This window comes from Haliotis asinina, chromosome 9 (assembly GCF_037392515.1).
Source record: "Haliotis asinina isolate JCU_RB_2024 chromosome 9, JCU_Hal_asi_v2, whole genome shotgun sequence".
Classification (NCBI taxonomy): domain Eukaryota; kingdom Metazoa; phylum Mollusca; class Gastropoda; order Lepetellida; family Haliotidae; genus Haliotis; species Haliotis asinina.
This window is the reverse complement of record NC_090288.1, coordinates 39,514,155-39,536,290: the sequence shown is the minus strand read 5'-3', so window position 1 is coordinate 39,536,290 and position 22,136 is coordinate 39,514,155. Positions and strand designations below refer to the sequence as shown.

General features: G+C 41.7%; 1 protein-coding gene across 4 annotated transcripts; it reads right to left on the bottom strand.

Moving 5' to 3' along the window:
• Window positions 1–878: 878 nt before the first annotated feature.
• Window positions 879–20,489, bottom strand: LOC137295730 (steroid 17-alpha-hydroxylase/17,20 lyase-like). Of its 4 annotated transcripts, none has more exons than XM_067827246.1 (11): window positions 20,350–20,489; window positions 13,691–13,866; window positions 12,619–12,696; window positions 8,835–8,933; window positions 8,416–8,509; window positions 7,939–8,097; window positions 6,833–7,041; window positions 6,261–6,389; window positions 5,366–5,470; window positions 4,348–4,482; window positions 879–3,976 (listed from the first exon to the last, which is right to left on the bottom strand). In XM_067827246.1, exons 2-11 carry the CDS (start codon window positions 13,845–13,847, stop codon window positions 3,630–3,632), a joined length of 1,512 nt encoding a protein of 503 aa, XP_067683347.1. In that variant the 5' UTR covers window positions 13,848–13,866; window positions 20,350–20,489; the 3' UTR covers window positions 879–3,629. The 4 variants fall into 4 exon arrangements, with proteins under 4 accessions (XP_067683347.1, XP_067683351.1, XP_067683348.1 ...); XM_067827250.1 differs by lacking the exon at window positions 20,350–20,489 and adding an exon at window positions 14,231–14,346; XM_067827247.1 differs by lacking the exon at window positions 20,350–20,489 and adding an exon at window positions 14,078–14,239.
• Between the last annotated feature and the right edge of the window lie 1,647 nt (window positions 20,490–22,136).

The window sequence follows — 22,136 nt, the reverse complement described above, 5'->3', positions numbered from 1 at the left end:
GATTTTACGCCGCTTTTTCAGCAATATTACGACACTAGAAATTGGCTTGACACATCGTCCCCATGTTTGGAATCGAACACGGAATTGGCTTGACACATTGTGCCCATGTTGAGAATCGAACACGGAGAACGCCTTAACCATTAGGAGAGCCGGATATCCCATATACGGAGGAAATATACGTGTACATAGTTTCATAACGGATGAAACATATTTTATTCAAGTGCATATTGTACTATTTGCACTCAGATTGAAGTAATAATGAAAGGGTTTACCTATCAATTTCTGTTATCAGTAAAGGAATATTGTCACATTGTAGGGGCTGATGCTGGTTAAGTGTAGGCTGAGCGAGAGTGATTCTTATTGTATTTACAGATACCGACAACTTAGAATATTCCTCACAAATGAAGGAAATCTATCCTATTCCTGGTTTACTCTGGGGAAATACAAATCTAATTACAAAATACATAAAATATTCTGCATTCTTCATTTTACGACGTCTCTGTTTAAAGACAAATATCCATTCCATGTTGACAATCTGAGACAATAAGGTGTTTCAAGAGTGCCAAATTGCAGGAACTATCAGAGCGTACGTCTGCGTAATTCCATCGAGATGTTCATTGATGTGTAATGAACAATGTTTCAAATATACATCAGAATCTTATACCCTGGTGAGTTTAGTTTTACGCCGCCTTAAGCAATATTCCAGCATATCACTGCAGGGGAGACCAGAAATGGGCTTCACACATTGCACCCATGTGGGGAATCGAACCCGGGTCTTCGGCGTGACAAGCAAAATCTAACCACTAGGCTACCCCGCCGCCCCAATGCCTTAGTGAACAAGATTGGAGCAACCAAGAACAATAAATGTGCACACAGGATTCATTACAATATTCATTTATTCAGGCTAATTCAGGTTCCACATGATAATTGTGTGGCGCTTTTCCAAATGCAAACATTCATGTGCATATACAAAGCACCAATACACATGTTTATATTTCAATTTTGTGAGAATATCTTCCATATCACATTCGGCAATATTTATGTAATTTTTGTTTCTAATGCATATATTCAAATCATCTTCATGGTCCCGAGTAAAGAATTGCCCTCCATAACATATATGCTGGTCGTTTGGGGCATATGAATAGAGTGGGTGGCTAGACATGGTTTATTGCCATTTGGGAAGTTGTTCATGATATCCATCACTGGTTTGCCCTGAAATTCGATTATGTACAGGCATGAATGTGGAACATTGCTGATCGCAGTTTTAAGCATCCAGAGAGTAGAAGGGTATAGGTTCGAACCTGTGTAGCCATTTCTGTGGTGAAAGTGTGATGGTATGGGAGTCTGGACTCGGACGGACGTGTCCTTGGAGGTTTCAGGGAAACATGACTGCAAAACTGACATCGACGTCTTCAACGTCACCTTATTCCAACTACCAGTCGGTAGACGGAGTTGTTCCTGTATGATAACGCTACACCACACAAAGCCCGGAGTTGTTCCTGTATGACAACGCTACACCACACAAAGTTCGGAGTTGTTCCAGTATGACAACGCTACACCACACAAAGCTCGGAGATGTTCCTGTATGACAACGCTACACCACACAAAGCTCGGAGTCGTTCCAGTATGACAACGCTACACCACACAAAGCTCGGAGATGTTCCTGTATGACAACGCTACACCACACAAAGCCCGGAGATGTTCCTGTATGACAACGCTACACCACACAAAGCCCGGAGATGTTCCTGTATGACAACGCTACACCACACAAAGCTCGGAGCTGTTCCTGTATGACAACGCTACACCACACAAAGCCCGGAGATGTTCCTGTATGACAACGCTATACCACACAAAGCCCGGAGCTGTTCCTGTATGACAACCCTACACCACACAAAGCTCGGAGATGTTCCTGTATGACAACGGTACACCACACAAAGCTCGGAGATGTTCCTGTATGACAACGCTACACCACACAAAGCTCGGAGATGTTCCTGTATGACAACGCTACACCACACAAAGCTCGGAGATGTTCCTGTATGACAACGCTACACCACACAAAGCTCGGAGATGTTCCTGTATGACAACGCTACACCACACAAAGCTCGGAGATGTTCCTGTATGACAACGCTACACCACACAAAGCTCGGAGATGTTCCTGTATGACAACGCTACACCACACAAAGCTCGGAGATGTTCCAGTATGACAACGCTACACCACACAAAGCCCGGAGATGTTCCTGTATGACAACGCTACACCATACAAAGCTCGGAGTCGTTCCAGTATGACAACGCTACACCACACAAAGCTAGTGTTACTGTTGACTTTTTATGTCTTGTCTTAGAATTCCAGATTTCCATATGCGAACCCGATAGTGCATATGTTTAGTTAGTCCTACACGACGTGTAATAGACGTATGTGTCTTGCGACAGGGCAGATAGCAGCTGCAGAGCTTGTAACCATCAATATTCTACATTTAATTGCGGAATCATCACAACCTTTGGAATGGATTGACTTCGACGTTCCTGGGCTACTCCTTGTCCCTTCATCAGGTGAATGACTGAATATGCTCCATTGACACAGTATTACAGATTGAGATGCACAGAGTTCAAAGAGATTAAGTTTTATATTTATGCAATGGATAGACAGAGTGTTTATACACAGAGAAGATGGAAAATACATGGTGGAATTAATTGGAAGCCACACCTGAAAACAATAACAGGAAAACACAATATAAAAACTCACAGTGAGTGAGTGAGTGAGTTTAGTTTTACACCGCTTGTAGCAATATTCCAGCAATATCACGGCTGGGGACACCGGAAAATGGGCTTCACACATTATACCCATGTGGGGAATCGAATCCGTGTCGTCGGCGTGACGAGCGAACGCTTTAACCACTGGGCTACCCCACCGCCCCAAACACATGAAGGCATGTACAGCGATTATGGGGGATATGGAAAAACGTGCATTGAAAGCATATTATTCAATGCATGAAGCATTCGGTAGGAAAACACCCTGATCCCTGTTAATTTCAGGTTTGGCGCGGTAGATGCAGGCGCTAGTATAAACCTCGTCATGTGAGTGGCGTTTGTCTTCAGTAAACCAATGACTTGATTATAGTTTTAGACAAAAGCTTACCCCGAGCCATACCTGAGATGGTACTCCCCTTTCCTACAGTTCACACGCTCCCACAGTTCACATGATCTGAGGTATACACAAGCGTGTGGCTGGGTATATAATGAAGAAGAAACTTGAAGTTTAAGTAGCGATTTCATTCAAAATAAATGAAAAATATAGACTACAATAAGAGAGAAGATAACCGGTGTATGTAAGTGCTAATTAAAGAGTTAATCCAATCATATGACGATCTATATAGAGCATTTGTCTTAGACGACTTCATCGATTGGTCACTCTTGATCAGCTGATTTTAAAGTCACGTTGTGCAGTATGGATTCGCAGAATGGCCGTCATAATAATCTTTGCGTTTGTAGACACCCCACCCTCATTGGCTGAGTGAAGTTGTAAACATCTCAGATATTGATCACCTGGATTGTGTTACTACACAGTATTTTGGCGAGCTAAAAATACCTTGATAATTTGTTCAAAATGACATTAAAAACAAATAACTAACCTAAACTCTCGATTCCAAAACAACTTTGTATCTCCCTGGATTATTGATCATCCCCTTAGTCCGTGGCTCAAAGTCGTGATGTGTACCAGGGGCGAGTGATATGGAGAATAACCTCAGGATTCCAGCGAAAAAGAGGTGAATCTCGGGTTTGGCGACAGTCTCGCCGAGGCAGACTCTCCTTCCGGCAGAGAACGGAAGCCAGCTATCTGGCTTCGGACCCATTTTCCCATCTGAGTCTAGGAATCGTTCAGGTTTGAAAGTATTGACGTCCTCCCATTGGTCAGGGTCAAAGTGCAAAGCGTCGTGGTTGATAAACACCATTGTTCCCTTGGGAACATCGTAGCCACCTGAAAATGACACATCGTCATCATACTTACGTAATCTATGTACCAACATGCTTTATGACATGATGATAAACATCTTTATTCACCTAGACTGTAATGTTGAAAAGAAACGCTATTATCAGCAGCAGCAGCAGCAGCATCACCACCACGGAGCCACCAGCCTCTTGTCCCGTGTATGCTCGAGGTACACACACAGGCAAACATTTACTCTTGACCAGACAAGGACCAAGAAGATGCAAAACACATAAAATGTTAAATATGCAAATGTTCTAAATGTATATTTCACTGAAGATTTTAGGATGAGATCCAGCCTAAACACAACGACGATAACACCAATGTATTTACTATATCCTCCATACATATGCAGTACCTACCAACTGTTGTATCGCACAGGGTGGAGTGAGGAACGCCTGTCGGGACGACTGTCCTCATCCTCATGACTTCATGCACGACGGCATCAGTGTATTGTAGTTTCTCTCTGTCCGACACGTGGACATTCAGATCAGGACCTGCAACCACAGCACATGCCACTGTCGGGAGACATGGATAAGATCTTATGCAATACTCAGAATGCCTCAAAACAAAACATTCTGCACCCTATTTGTTAACCGGCTGTATTGTATTTCTTTTGCCATTTTTAGCAATTTCAGAAGTTAAATTCTAGGTTTCGAACAAAATAAAATTCAAACACAACATCAGTAGGCACACAGGGATGTGTACTTGATGTATGCACACACTGAATTATGATGTCAACATTTTCTGAAAGGAGAGGGTGATGATAAAGCCTTGCTGTGTTATTCATTCTCTGTCGCGTTGGTGAACGATCACAGAATAAGTGTGGTTGTATATTATGTTTTGTATGGTCATCGTTTGCAATATTTAATCACATTCCATAAATACATCCATTTTCCAAAACGTACTAGTTCCTTCTACGTCATGCTCAAATGTGTCGTTGAAAGGACTCGCACGTACCCATATTTCAACATAACGATTGGACTCCAGGAGTGTTTGCATCAGTGTTCGAAATAACCGCCCGGAGGCCGAGCGCCTTGTGCAGACCCTTGTGACCTCCAGTAAATTATGTGTCTTTTTCAACTGAAATCTTTCCTATACATATTTTCTATATAAAGCTTCGGAAATAGACAATGATATCCTCATGTTGCGATAATTTACAGATTCACTTCCTGGTATCTCAGCGCTTTGTGCATAGGAATGGCAAATTCTATCTGAGTCATAGGTTTCGCTAACTGATTTAGTACAAACAATGCGAAATTCTATGGTGTAGTTTATTCTATTTTCATTGGTTTGACTGTAACAAAATGGGCTGCAAATTTCATTCAGCCATTGGTTTGAAAGGTAATAAATAATGCATCAGACCTTCTTACAACGCACCAATAACAGAGTCCACCTCTTCCTGAACCTTCTTCTGAATGTCAGGGTGGAGAGCCATCGCCAGGAGACACCAGTGGAGCGTGTTCCGCGTGGTGTCTGTACCAGCTGAAATATTAAATAACATACATGCCTCATACTGTAATAATTCAGGGGAGGTGTCTTCTGGCGTGATGAAAATGTTCAATGCCGACATTATCTTGTTCTCATCTATCAATCAACTTTGTAAGATTTAGTTTCTACATTCGGGCTAGGGAATTATTTTGTGGGCTTTCAGGCAACGCTAGCCCGCCTGGGTAGCGACTAGTTCGCGCACTGATACCACGTAACTTGTTTCCAGTAGTACCATGTATTCTTTTCCGTATAAACTTTCTCAGCTGATTTGGCTTTGATCATAGACAACATCACATGAGAGGGTCTTCTTTGAGGCCTTTTGAGTTGTATGTATACAGTTAGAATGGGATGCTACAAACGTGTAAATCGACATGGTGTCGATATGTTGTATACACCAGTGGTCACGTCTCACTGGAAGGTTATCATTATATTTACTGCTATATAACATGATCCTAGATGAGTGAGTGAGTGAGTGAGTTAAGTTTTACGCAGAACTCAGCAGTATTCCAGGCATATGGCGGCGGGCTGTAAATAATCAAGTCTGGACCAGACAATCCAGTGTCCAAAAGCATGATCTTCGATCTGCGTAATTGGGAACCGTTGACGTGTGCATCCAAGTCAGCGGGCCTGACCACCTGATCCCGTTAGTCGCCTCTTACGACAAGCATAGTCGCCTTTTATGACAAGCATGGGTTGCTGAAGGCCTATTCTACTCCGGGACCCTCACGGGTCTAATCCTTGATGAAACACAACTGAAACGTCTTGCATAAACAAGATGACTCACCAGAAAGTAAATCAAAAATTGTCATGACCATATGAGTGTTTGTAATCTGTGACATGAGGACAGGATCGTCCCCTTCCTCGGCTTCTTGCTGAGCCTGTATCAAGGCATCTGTGAAGTCCCGAATCTCATCTGCAATGGTTTCAGCAATCAATCAATCCGCATCCGATTGCGATGCTCAGCTCGGCCTGCCGCATTGGAATAAAAGCAGCAGAGTATGTTTTTGAATATATACTTAAGTGTTAGTAAGGGTAGTAACAGTGTGTGTGTGTGTGTGTGTGTGTGTGTGTGTGTGTGTGTGTGTGTGTGTGTGTGTGTGTGTGTGTGTGTGTGTGTGTGTGTGTGTGTGTGTGTGTGAGTCAGTTAATACTTGAACTAAACCACAAGGATTGCGCGCTTGACATTTTTCGAAAACTGACATTTTTCGAATATTCCGCTTAAATGAAAATATTTATGGCTATTTCTTTGTGCAATGGTGGTATTTTTCAATGGTAACGAACCGTACTTGAAATTTGTTAACTTCCCACGGCAACAAATTATACTGTTATAAAACCTACATCCTACTACGGCCTTACCTTTCCTGAATGTGCTTCGGTGGGCTGCAATTTCTTCCCCGATTGCATGTGATACTTTGGAGACAAGCCGAGCAACACGTCTGAATCTAGGCGTTGGGCACAGATGAAGTAGTGGAATTATATCCTCTAGGAAACCGTCTCCAAAGTCTTTCGTGAAATTGTCCAGGGCGTCGACGTACAGTTTATAGTATTCAGAGTCTAAATCTTTGCTGGAATCAAACAAAAGTGCACGTGAGTCTGGCTGAAACGTTTTAAACGGTTTTACAGTTGACAGCGGCATGCCTGTGTCATGTATACACATGGAAAAAAACTATCGCAACATCTCATGGTATCAGTATGTAACTTTTACCCATAGCAAAGAAAGGGATACACTGACTCGCATGGGATAAGTAAAACTGAATATAAATGCAAAAGGAACGGAAAAATGAAGTTTATACAGAGAAACAAACGTGTAGAAAAAACGTAATTATTTTGTTGTTCTATGGTCATTTTGGTTTTAACTGCTGCAGTCAAGTTCACTATTTTTGCACACAACCTTCTAGAAATCACGTAAGTGTCAATAACCACGATGTCAAAACTGGGTGAGACTGGAACGTCTGCAATACTATTCCAGACAGTTCTCCCCATTGACTGAACCAGACGTTGATTTGACGTGATTTGATTTGAGGCATTGCCTCTTGATGGGAGAGTTTTTCCACTTCTTTGAAGTATTCAGCGACCCATATTGTCCCAAACATGTTCTATGGGATTGATATCTGTACTCTTGGAGGGCCATGATAGAGTTTTTATCGCCTTTGACGTAAGAAATCACCAACGGCAAGTGCATGATATGACCTGGACACTGTCGACCGCCGAGATTGATCGATTGTCATCACATCGAAATGTGGTACAACAACGTAGTCAAAGATAGCACTGAAGCATTGTTGGCCATTCGAATCTGGACCAGACAATCCAGTGATCAACAGTATGAACATCGATCTGCGTTCCTTGGGAAACGATGACGTGTCAACCAAGTGAACGAGCCTGACAGCCCAACCCCATATAATAAAATCAAAATATAACTATGTAACAACAAACAACAACATAAAATGGTAAAAAAAGATAACCTGATCTTGTTGAACAACGTTCCTGTCATCATGTTGGAGATCGCCAGTGATAGATAGGGGAAAGGATCAAAGGCTCCTTGTTCCTTTCTCATTAACTTCGTTGTGATGTTGAGTGACTGGGATACTTTTAGGCTGAGGTTTTCTCCCATGAGATAATGCCTGATATGAAAATATATTACATTGTACTTTTAAGGACCTATAATTTTACACATTAACAAATGAAATGAAATCATTCCCTCATTAAAGTTACAAGCTACGTTGAAAGTCACGCCAACATCAATATCAGTTTCAAATATATCACAGAAAGGATGATTTACAAGCAAACGAATGTTTGGTCATTTAAAAATTCCTTAATGCAGGTACAAAGAGGGGTGGACAACTTAAGTTCCGTTGTTGTATATAATAATGAACTCTTTGTAGCAATATATCTCCATTAGCCAATATAACCCACGTGTCTTTGACACAATCCAAATTTACCTGAGTGCCTTAGATGCTATTTTCCTGTGCAACTTCCATCTTGGGCCGTACGATGCTTGGACTATGTCTTTTCCTCCCTCGGTAAGTGTACGTACTTTGCATAATATAAGTTTCATATAAAATGTATGAACTGACCAGATGTATGTCAACGCTAATTCGAACGCATGAGAGAGATATGACGGTTTTGTGAGGTGGCATCTTCCAAAACAATGAAAATATAGGTGCAACTTTCATGAAGATATCTCAATAACGATGATTGATTCGGACCTCTTTTATTGAAAATATACAAAATTAATATAATCTGCTTGACATTCAAACATTATCTAAATGTTCAAAAAGTCTACAGGTGAATAGTGAAATATATCGCCTGATTCGAAGGTGTGTGGAGTTATTGTGGCGAATCTCCTGAATCTACTTACCAACAAAAGTATCGGGTCTTCCAGCGAAGTCTGCTTGTCTTGTAATCAGGGCTTCCGTTACAACATCGATTCGACTCAGAACAATGACCGGTAGAGTACCTGAAAATAAACATGTTCATTTCTGTTATTATGAAGAATGTCGTCTTCTTATCAGTAAGAAATCACCCGTGTATACACCACCCAAGTCCAGACCATTACCTTAAACCATAATAATAATGATAATAATAATAGTTCCGTTTGTATAGCGCTTTTTCACACATCTATGCACGCTCAAAGCGCTTTAGCAAAGACAGCCTAGAGTCAAAGATGGTTGTTGAACAGATAGATATTCGGATGGGCTTTGAATGATGAAAGAGAGTCAGAGTTTTTTAAAGAGTCAGGAAGCTGATTCCTTTTGACAGCTGCTGTCAAACTGAAAGATCTGCCTCCAAATGTTTTCAACTGAAATCGGGGAATGTCGAGGAGATGCTTTGAACTGGACCGAGGACATCTAGCTGGCTGGTACTGTGTCAGGAGTTCACATAGATACTCAGGAGTAGTTCCGTGAACACTCTGGTAGGCTAGGCACACACACACAAAAACAATACGAGCACGAACAGGCAGCCAGTGCAAGGATTTTAAGATCTTGTTTATGTCGGTGGACTGAAGTGACCTAGTAACCATACGAGCAGTTTTATTTTGAATTCTCTGGAGGCGGTTAATGTTTGACTGTGTAGATTCAGCAAGGAGACTGTTACAATAATCCAGCCGGGACAGGATGAAGGATCTTGCTAGAGTTGCTGCAGTATCTTGAGTGAGGATATGACGTATACTGCCTATGTTCCACAGATGGTACTTGCATACTCTACAGAGTTCTGAGACGTGTCTGTCCATCGAAAGATCTGACTGAAGATATACTCCCAGATTCTTCACGGATTATGAATGTGGGACTGTGATGTCACATATTGGGATGTCAGTCACGTCTAGTTTCTAGAATCTCTGTTTTGGTCCAATGAACATGGCTTCTGTCTTGCTTTCATTCTACTTCAGCATGTTGGCTGTCATCCATGTTTTGACATCTATTGTACAAAGTTGTCATTTTTGTCTTTGACACCAGAGAACCAATGACTATCAACTGAGAGTCATCTGCGTAGAAATAGCGTGGCACTTCTTGGCTATTGAGAACATCTCCCAGTGGTGCAGTATATAAGACCCATGACGGTCCCGGTGTAGAATAGGCCTCCAGCAACATATGGTTGCCATAAAAGGCGACTGTGCTTGTCGTAAGAGGAAACTAACTGGATCAGGTGGTCAGGTTCGCTGACTTGATTTACACATGTCATCGGTTCCCAAGTGTGCAGATCGATGCTCATGTTGTTGGTCACTGGATTGTCTGGTTCAGACTCGATTATTTACAGACCGCAGCCATACATCTGGAATATTGCTGAGTGTGGCGTAAAACTAAACTCACTCACTCACTCACTCGCAGTATATAATGTAAACAGTACCCAAAACAGAACCTGGGGGCACACCACAACATTAATCAATCCTTGAAGATTGTGTGTTTTTGATGATGACACTCTGGCACCGATTTGACAGGTAGGAGGAGAACCCATCACGGACACGTCCTGACAGGCAATACTGCTTCTCGAGTCCACACTTCAGAATCCCGTGATCGATTGTATCGAAGGCTGCAGATAAATCCAACAGCACAAGCATGCCTATGTTCCCACTGTCCACAACCGATCGCAAATCGTTCACAACACGCACCAGGGCTGTCTCGGTGCCGTGAGATCTTTTGTACGCCGATTGAAATTGTAAGACAATCCGTGGGTACCCAGATGTTGAGTTAGCTGTTTTGTAACAACCTTCTCTAGTATCTTGCAGATGAAGCAAAGATTAGACACCGGGTGGTAATTGCTTAAAGTGTTCACATCAAGGTTTTGTTTTTTCAGGAGTGGCTTCACCACAGCTTCTTTGAAAGCTTTCGGAACACGTCCTGTCTGTAAACTGGTGTTAACAATGCATGTGATGACTGGAATCAGAACATCGCACATCTTCATCAGAAGACTTATGGGAATGGGATCTAATTGACAGGTCGTCTGCTTGGATTTCTTGATTAAGGTCAGCACTTCTTTTTCCATCACAGGTCAAAACTGAGCAACTCGTTCCCTTGAGATATGATTGTAGACCAGGATATTCTTGGGTGTTGAAGCCTGCAAAGTTCTTAAATCTGCTCTGATATTGTCAATTTTGGTCATGAAGTAAGAATTGAACTTTTCCGAAAGAAACCTCACTTTCCCCAGTCGAAAGTGGCTTTTGGTCTCCTTTTTCGTAGGGGTTTTGACAATCGATTCCAGAGAACTTTAGGATTATTTGAGTTAGAGAGAATCATCTCATGGCAGTATGTTGACTTAGCATTCCGGATTAGCTTCTTTACATAGGTTCTTGCTCGCTTATATATTTGCCTCTCAATTTCTAAACCAGATTTGCCCCACTTCCGTTCTGCTCTATGCCTGTGTATTTTTTGCCGCCTGTATGTCACAGTTGTACCAAGGTGCATTTGGTGATGACTCGTGTAACAGAGGGTGCGTGCTTGTCTAGCAGTTCACCCAGTGTGGAGTCATACAGATCCACTAGTCCATCAATATCTGATGGGGGATCCAGAACCAGAGGCCTGGAACTCAACAAATCCTCTCTGAAGACATCCAAGGACACAAACAACATATTTTTGATCGGAAGGAGTTTCTGAAGATCGAGTTCAAATGAAAGCAGGAAGTGGTCTGACATTTGACGATCCTGCACTTTTATCGCACTTAGTAGTGAATCAGATTCGCTTGTGATAAGCCAGTCAGTAGTATGTCCCCTTTTATGGGCAGCATGCTTAACATGCTGAATAACACCATTTACATGGCGGGCTTTCCTGCAAGCTTCTACATCAGGTTTTGTCAGGTCTTCAAAGTGGGAATGGGAATAAACAGGTGAAAATGCAAAGTACCGCAGAGCAAAGTATGCTTGCTGTTTGCTAGGCGCTCAACTGTAGTATCTTACCTGACATGTGAATTGAAATAGACCCAGATGCCCTATCGTGAGGATCCTCATCTCTGTCAGTTACTGTAGGGTAGGTACATAGTTCATTTTCACCAGTTTTCACGCAATGGTGAGAATAATGAGAATAACTCCAGGTTAGGCTAGGTATCCTGCACAAAGCGCACCATATATTATCATTAATATTACCTCGGATGACCCAAGCTGCCTGTCAGTCGCTAGACGGTTAATAGTCTCACGTCTTATTCCACCGAGTACTCATTTCTTGCTGGGTGAACAGAGGCAGTTGAACAAACTCACTTGCCTAAAGTGACCACAGATATCACATGTGTTTCTTTGTGGGGCAGGACTGGCGTAGGATCTATTTAGGGTGCTTTTGAAGATAAGTACATGTATATAGTTATGGTTCCAGGTGTTCACAAAATATAGCTGAGCGTGTCGTGCGCATCTATTTGAGACCTGAAGATGACTTTTTTCAGGATATGTAACTTATTCATTGCATAAACGTTAACACCAGTAGCAAACAAATGATCATTTGTCAATCATCATTTGATAACAAGTTGTCTCTTAACCATTTCAAATGTTCCTCTTCAAGATACCAGTTCGAAATGCCACTTATGGAAGTCGAACGTTCACCAGAAAGAGAAACAACCTAAAGAGCATTGTAGTGCGTAAACATAGATAACTGCTCTATATGTATTTCACGATACACTATACCTGGTAGATCATTGAACCATCGTGAAGCAGGCAATCTTACCCAACTGAATCCTCATAACCGGACCGTATATCTTGCTCCAATCACGGAGTTTTCGGAACAGGAGGCCTCCTCGTAACTCTGGAAATAAAAAGAACCATATTGATGGGGTTTACTTAGATGGCTCTTCTTACATGCTTAATTATATGTTCGTATCTACACATTATACATACATAGTCTTTTTGTTACATGATTGCGCTTACATGGATGTGACTACATCGGTCGCAGCTACGTGTAAGTTGTACAATAAATGTTGTTACAGCGTCCCGATCCACAAAGCGTTCGTAACGTTACGACCTGTAGATCTCTATACTTTTTCGTAGAGTTGCGAAAGCTGTAGCGCTAGGAACATTCTCTGGGCCGGGACCTGGGGCCCCGTGTCAGAAACCTCTCGTAGGACAAAGATCTCGTAACCTTTCTCGTAGTATCCGTACCTCTTATGTTACAGTATAAGAGGTATGAATACTACGAGAAACGTTACGATATCTTAGGCCTACGAGAGTTTTGTGAAACGGGACCCAGGACTGTATTCATATTGTAGTTACAACAACGCCATTGTTACAGTAGTGTATATATGTGTATATATACACAGCTGGCTTGGTTCTTGTTACATGTTGTAGTCGCATACCTGAGCTTACATGAGCTTACATACCTGAGCTTACATGTGTTCTTACTGTAAGACGCCATAACATACGTGCATGGTTGTACTTATATGGTTGAACTTATGGTTGAACTTATATGGTTGATTGTATTTACGTGATTGTTACAGGGGTAGTAGTTGCATGTTTGTAGTTGATTGGGCGTAACTGCTAATTACAATGTTTTCCCTGATTGCATTTTGTTGCATTACTGGCGTTTGTACATGCATGTATGTACGTATGTGTGTGCGTGCGTGTGTGTAGACGTTTAACCTTTAATGTAGTGGGAAAATCGAAATCATTATCATTTAGCTGACACATAAATAACAGACACTTCCAAAAATCGAAAAATAAGTTATGATTGAATTCATTCATTCGATGAGTAGAACTATCGACTTGTCGTGTGAAATTCGTAAGCATATACTAAAGTCACTTACCCAAAAAGTTTCCTAGTATTGGCCATCCCTTGGGTCCTGGTGGCAAGTTGTATCGTTTCTTGAAGAGATTATAGGCGATCAGTCCAACAACACCCCCAACAACAAGAGCCTGGGTTACCACAGACTGCGGCCATAACTGTGTTAAACACTCAAACATTGTCCTTCTTCAGATTGTTCTGAAACATAAGGAAGTAACAGATCTTATATGAGACATGTCATCCAAACACAAAACAGACTGTATAACTCGAAACTGACTGCTACGACTGATGAAATTGTACACTGATAAGTATACACTTTGTTGTCAACACGCATTCCGCAAAGGTATTTGAACGACTGCGCCATCTTGGTTACACTGACAACGATGCTGTCTTATGTTATATCCCGTACCGACTATATTCAGCCTGTACTAAGGATATTGTCTTGTGTGTTCTGGGAAATTCTAGCGTTACTGTTCTGTGGACATGACTGAAGGTTGCGGTAGTAATTATACCCATGATGAGTTCTGCATACTACCAAATATGCATCTCGGTGATAACGTACCTGTTTACCGACTGATAAAGCACATAATGACCCAATAACGGGTTGGCCCACTTGGATGAGCTCAACATACTACTACCAAATATGCATCTCGGTGATAACGTACCTATTTACAGACTGACTGAGCACAGTTTGATATGTCTTTATATGGGAGTTGGGTGTACTGGCCAGTATTCTCTTGCCGGAATTCCTGTGTGCTGGCCTGATTGGCCTCACTGAAGGACCTGTATTTAAGTGACCTACATTTCGGGTAATATCCAAATCAACACCGTCTTATAAAGCGATCTCAGAAACAGGTATATTATTATAGGATATTTATATACCGCACATATCAATGCAAATAGTATTTGCTTAAGGCGTTGATATTTGTTTCCCTCCATCATTGGGTGTCATTAAAGTCACATCGTGCCATCATTCTCAACTCCCTGAGGAGTATACAACTCTTTGCCGCCACTAGGCCCACCATCTTATAGACCGATGGCGGGCACTTATGGTGACGGAGGTTCTAACCACACGCACGCGCGCACAGATATGCATTTTGCCTGGTTGTAGTTGAAGGGTAACTGGATACGAAGATTTGGTAACAAAAAGGGCGTTTGCAACGCTCAGGCAACTATCATCACACATTAGGTGATTGTACACTTACTTAGTCCCCTTTATGACCGCCGCTATATAGCTGGAATATCGCTGAGTGCAGTGGTAAACAACCGTCAAGTCAAAAGCTTTAACCACTTGAATACTCCACCACCCTTGTCAGGGCATGAAACACGAAAGTACACCTTAACGTTGAAGCCCACACTGGTGCTGACGGGTACCCAGTAACCGCCAAACGCAGTCACAGAAGTCATGGTGCAGATTATTTAGACGAAACTCAAACTGTTTATTTGTGCGGATAGTTCAGAGCAATTGTCATTCTCTAACAACGGCCCTGCCACTATATCCTACGCTTAATTATTACCCTGAAACCGCCATCTTTAAGCTTCAATTCTGAACCTACCACCTTGTAACCACGGCATTGTGATCACAGTGCATGCAGATAAATGTCGCACACGGCAAATCTGTGGTTGACATTTGAGTGTACCTGGAAATTCACGGGAAATGTAAGTAATATAGGGGTAACGCTATTTTTCAGGACATTGTCATTTGCATAGGACCGACGTATTTCATTAACTGCACGACAGAGTTAGAAGCATTTACTGCTAACAAACGACGGAGGCCACAGACACCTTTTTTATAGATATGGTCACGTCATAGAACAACACTGATGACGTCACTATTGAGAGTGACGACATTCGACGTTGACCTTTGCCTATACCACCAGCCGCCATTGTTTTCAGTGCTCAACAACTGCATTTTCATTGCTGTATGTTGTATTTTATAGTACAATTGTTATGGTTGGCACCAGCAACAAAGTGCTTAATGGCACAGGTACACATGGCGAATGTGAGTCAGAAATATCGTTAATAATGAACCAAAGTTCAAACGGGCCGTAGGTGATTGAACTTAACAGCTGAACTACTTATGACGTCGCCTAACAACGGGCTTGATAACGGCCCGTCGTCAAGAATTTTGCGGGCATTATCAAGTTACAGTGACCCATGTAATCCCAACAACGTAACTACAACATAAAACAACCTCCATGTAACTACAACAATTTAAGGGACCTTCATAATTTAGGGCAGAGCGTGATGGTGATTTTAAGGGGTATCATCCATTTTGTACTGAGGAGACTGGGGTCGTCTAGTGTGTACGCATGAACTAGAGAGAGTCAGCAATTTTGTACATAAAAATATTTTAAAATTAAGCCTAAGAAAGAAAAGAGGGGGGAATGGGCACGCGCGCAGTGCTACACCAACCCCACCCTATCCCCCAACACACATAAACACGACCCAGTCATACAAGGGCACAGTAAGAGACCGGCATTGCGAAGGTGCAATAAGTCTAGTGGCAAACAGCGGTGAGCAGGTGTGCTCACTTATTGTGAGATTTCGGGTTGACCTTGGCACACAAAACATCAACGACAGGAGACGCCATGAGAACTTCATGGTTTGTGTAGTGTACTTTTTAGTGAGTTTAAATCACATTTTCTTTTACGTTTCATGTTTGAGTGGAAGAAAGGTTTTAGAGACACCAATGCAAGGACGATACATATGTATAAAAATTATTGAGTTACCGTTCATGTTTTATCGCAACGGGTGGGGCTGGGGCTTGGGGCTTCATGATTTTTTTTTATAGAGAAGCATGTAGTGTGTGAATCACACATCTACCCCTACCAAACCCCGCAAAAATTATGAACAAAGAAAGTCGATGCCTTGTACAAAAACCCCAGTCCCTAAGATGATATCAACCATTGTGTTGAAAATGGAAAGTTGTTAGAGGGTTCAGCGATCGGGTTTGATACTTGCATTTAATACTTGTGCATAGGACAGACACTCAGTCTTATTCGGTATTCAATAGGGCTACAGAGCACAGCAGGAAATAAGGTAAAATAATGTAAACACATCTAGCAGTTTTCATCAAACCATTACGACTTGTCCATGTGGTGTCTTAAAACCTCTTTTCTGTTCTTGCAGTGAACCTGTAACTTAATTACGACATTATGCTTTGATGCATGTAAGGTACATGTCATGATAACTACACCGACACTGTGATGTGTCATGATAACTACACCGACACTGTGATGTGTCATGATAACTAAAGCGACACTGTGATGTGTCATGATAACTAAAGCGACACTGTGATGTGTCATGATAACTACACCGACACTGTGATGTGTCATGATAACTACACCGACACTGTGATGTGTCATGATAACTACACCGACACTGTGATGTGTCATGATAACTACACCGACACTGTGATGTGTCATGATAACTACACCGACACTGTGATGTGTCATGATAACTACACCGACACTGTGATGTGTCATGATAACTACACCGACACTGTGATGTGTCATGATAACTACACCGACACTGTGATGTGTCATGATAACTACACCGACACTGTGATGTGTCATGATAACTACACCGACACTGTGATGTGTCATGATAACTACACCGACACTGTGATGTGTCATGATAACTACACCGACACTGTGATGTGTCATGATAACTAAAGCGACACTGTGATGTGTCATGATAACTACACCGACACTGTGATGTGTCATGATAACTACACCGACACTGTGATGTGTCATGATAACTAAAGCGACACTGTGATGTGTCATGATAACTACACCGACACTGTGATGTGTCATGATAACTACACCGACACTGTGATGTGTCATGATAACTAAAGCGACACTGTGATGTGTCATGATAACTACACCGACACTGTGATGTGTCATGATAACTACACCGACACTGTGATGTGTCATGATAACTAAAGCGACACTGTGATGTGTCATGATAACTACACCGACACTGTGATGTGTCATGATAACTAAAGCGACACTGTGATGTGTCATGATAACTAAAGCGACACTGTGATGTGTCATGATAACTACAGCGACACTGTGATGTGTCATGATAACTAAAGCGACACTGTGATGTGTCATGATAACTAAAGCGACACTGTGATGTGTCATGATAACTACACCGACACTGTGATGTGTCATGATAACTACACCGACACTGTGATGTGTCATGATAACTACACCGACACTGTGATGTGTCATGATAACTAAAGCGACACTGTGATGTGTCATGATAACTACACCGACACTGTGATGTGTCATGATAACTAAAGCGACACTGTGATGTGTCATGATAACTAAAGCGACACTGTGATGTGTCATGATAACTAAAGCGACACTGTGATGTGTCATGATAACTAAAGCGACACTGTGATGTGTCATGATAACTACACCGACACTGTGATGTGTCATGATAACTAAAGCGACACTGTGATGTGTCATGATAACTACACCGACACTGTGATGTGTCATGATAACTACACCGACACTGTGATGTGTCATGATAACTACACCGACACTGTGATGTGTCATGATAACTAAAGCGACACTGTGATGTGTCATGATAACTAAAGAGACACTGTGATGTGTCATGATAACTACACCGACACTGTGATGTGTCATGATAACTAAAGCGACACTGTGATGTGTCATGATAACTACACCGACACTGTGATGTGTCATGATAACTACACCGACACTGTGATGTGTCATGATAACTACACCGACACTGTGATGTGTCATGATAACTACACCGACACTGTGATGTGTCATGATAACTAAAGAGACACTGTGATGTGTCATGATAACTAAAGCGACACTGTGATGTGTCATGATAACTAAAGCGACACTGTGATGTGTCATGATAACTAAAGCGACACTGTGATGTGTCATGATAACTAAAGCGACACTGTGATGTGTCATGATAACTAAAGCGACACTGTGATGTGTCATGATAACTAAAGCGACACTGTGATGTGTCATGATAACTAAAGCGACACTGTGATGTATCATGATAACTAAAGCGACACTGTGATGTGTCATGATAACTAAAGCGACACTGTGATGTGTCATGATAACTACACCGACACTGTGATGTGTCATGATAACTAAAGCGACACTGTGATGTGTCATGATAACTACACCGACACTGATAACGACACTGATACTGATATCTGACACTGCGGTATATCATAATAGCTTCACCGACACTGTGATATATCATAACTACCCCGACACTGTGATATATCATAACTACCCCGACACTGTGATATATCATAACTACACCGACACAGTTACACATACATCATGATAACGACACTGACACAGATACCTGACACTGTGATATATCATTACTACACCGACACAGTTACACATACATCATGATAACGACACTGACACAGATACCTGACACTGTGATATATCATAACTACACCGACACAGTTACACATACATCATGATAACGACACTGATACTGATATCTGACACTGTCATATATCATAACTACCCCGACACAGTGAAACATACATCATGATAACGACACTGACACTCATATCTGACACTGTGATGTATCATAATAGCTTCACCGACACTGTGACACATACATCATGATAACGACACTGATACTGACATCCGACACTGTCATATATCATAACTATCCCGACACAGTGACACATACATCATGATAACGACACTGATACTGATATCTGACACTGTCATATATCATAACTATCCCGACACAGTGACACATACATCATGATAACGACACTGATACTGACATCTGACACTGTCATATATCATAACTATCCCGACACAGTGACACATACATCATGATAACGACACTGATACTGATATCTGACACTGTGGTATATCATAGTAGCTTCACCGACACTGTGATATATCATAACCACACCGACACCGTGATATATTGTAACTACACCGACACAGTGACACATACATCATGATAACGGCACTAACACTGATATCTGACACTGTGGTATATCATAACTACACCGACACAGTGACACATACATCATGATAACGACACTGACACTGATATCTGACACTGTGATATATCATAACAGCTTCATTGACACTGTGATATATCATAACTACGCCGACACAGTGACACATTAATCATGATAACGACACTGACACTGATAGCTGACACTGTATCATGATAGCTTCACCGACACAGTGTCATACATCATGATAACGACACTGACACTGTGGTATATCATAATAGCTTCACCGACACAGATATCATGATAACGACACTGACACTGTGGTATATCATAATAGCTTCACCGACACTGTGACATATCATGATAACTACACCGACACCGATGCATAATGACAACTACACTGACAATACATTATACATTATGATAACGACATCCACATTGTGACACATCATAGAAGATACACCAACACTGTGACATATCAAGACTACACCGAGACTGCAACTACACCAACTTCTCGCAACTTGACTACAACACAGACACGACCGCCCAGTAACCAATGCACAGTAACCACTTGGGGGACCACACATTAACCACAATGAAGCTGTTTCTGGACATATGTTCTGGAGAATATCTCGGAAACTCGTCTCTGTACTGAACGTTTACGATGTATGTGTATTACATACCTCGAGGTACACCGGAAGCACGACAGTCGTTCGAACTTAGAGAATCCCATGTAAAGCACACAGTCACGAAAGACATGAAAGACAAAGTCCATGGACACGAGCCATGACCCACTTTTGGCTGTGTTGTAAAGATCCACAAGGGGAGATAACTGGTGGGTGATGGTAAAACGGTCTGCAAGGCTTCAAATTCACACCTAATAAATCCCTAAGGCTAATTACAGTTTGACCCCTCGACATAATTAATGAGGTAATTGCTGCGTGAAATAAGAGTGGGACAGACCACTGTTCAGTGGACAGGGGTCACTCTGTTAGGGGTAGGATGCTGATGCTCTTACTACAGTGTTCGGTGGAGTGAAGATGCATGGGTGTGTCTTTCACTATGCGCAAGCTGTTTAGAAAAGAATTCCGACTCAGTATCCCACTTATTTTGTGTTTGAGAACAGTGAATAACAATAACCATAAACAATATCACCTTGTCACCTCTGAAAATATGCTAAATGATAGAGATTGTGTTGTGATAACATAACACATGACAGTATATGTTGCTATGAATCATGTGGTCGATCCAACTTTTACCAATAGTACCAGTGATACAGATGGGATAGGTCACCTTTTGAAATATTTCACAATCATATTTCATTTTTGTTGTTTCTGTTGATTCTTCCTTTCTGTGGTCAGCCAAGCAACAATCCACCATAATCCCATAAAATCATTGAGGCATGAAGTCCCATAAGCCAACTGAATAATTTTAGGCTTCGTGGGACTACACCTGTTGTACACGGGCTAGTTGCAGTTAACACATACTCCTATATTTAACATAACTAAACAATAACCTTCAGGAATGGAAGCTCATGACAGAAATTTGCCCTGGACAAATAACAGGTTGGAGGTTGGCATGGGAGGTTAAAGTAACTTGTTGGAAAAGCCCATCCTAGCGTTTTCGAGATGATAATTTTCATGTTGAACCGGAGACGCAAATTAATAAACTGAACATGGTGCAACATAGTGCTGGCCAGACACTGCTCCCCAAGGAAAAAAAACATCAACACCTCCAGAGAGAACTGCCCACCCTGGAACATAGGGCATTATTGATATGTTGTATTATTTTGATAGGTTATCTCATGGAACGAAACTTTCTGAAAGGTCACATGAAAAAGGAAAACACAACTTTGCAGATTCTGATACCTTTGGGTATGCAGTTACCGACACAAATCATAAAAAATGCCAATTCAACCTATAAAGAAAAAAAACGCGATGGAAAAAACCCGCGAATTCGGAGTTCAAGCGATTCACTAAATTTCCCCCAGCGCTGGGGGAAGAAGTTGTTTCAACAGTTGTGCTGCGCTGCGCCCATACCGCATGCGCAGTGAATAGGTTCACGGAGCTTGAAACAGTATGCATGCCCGGATCGTGAGCAGTAGTCTAATCTTGGTTGTGTACACAAACAAGTAAATAATCTACTCGTTACATAAAAAACATGTTGATTGTAAGAAGAAGCCTTTATCACAGAGAAAGCTTAATGTCTGTCTGATAAAGACAATATGCAATACACAGCTTCAGTCATTGACCACATGCAATTTAAACTTAACACCTATCAGGCTATACGCCATAAACAAAATAAATTGATTGATGACTCATGCATCCGAGTCCTGTCTCAGCCACATTATGTAATTAAGCAGGTGTGATACTTGTACATATGACATGTTTTTATGTCTATGGGTTGCAAAGAAACTACATCCGTTTTTCTCGGATGACTGGATCTCACGGAAACTCACTGGACTGGATCT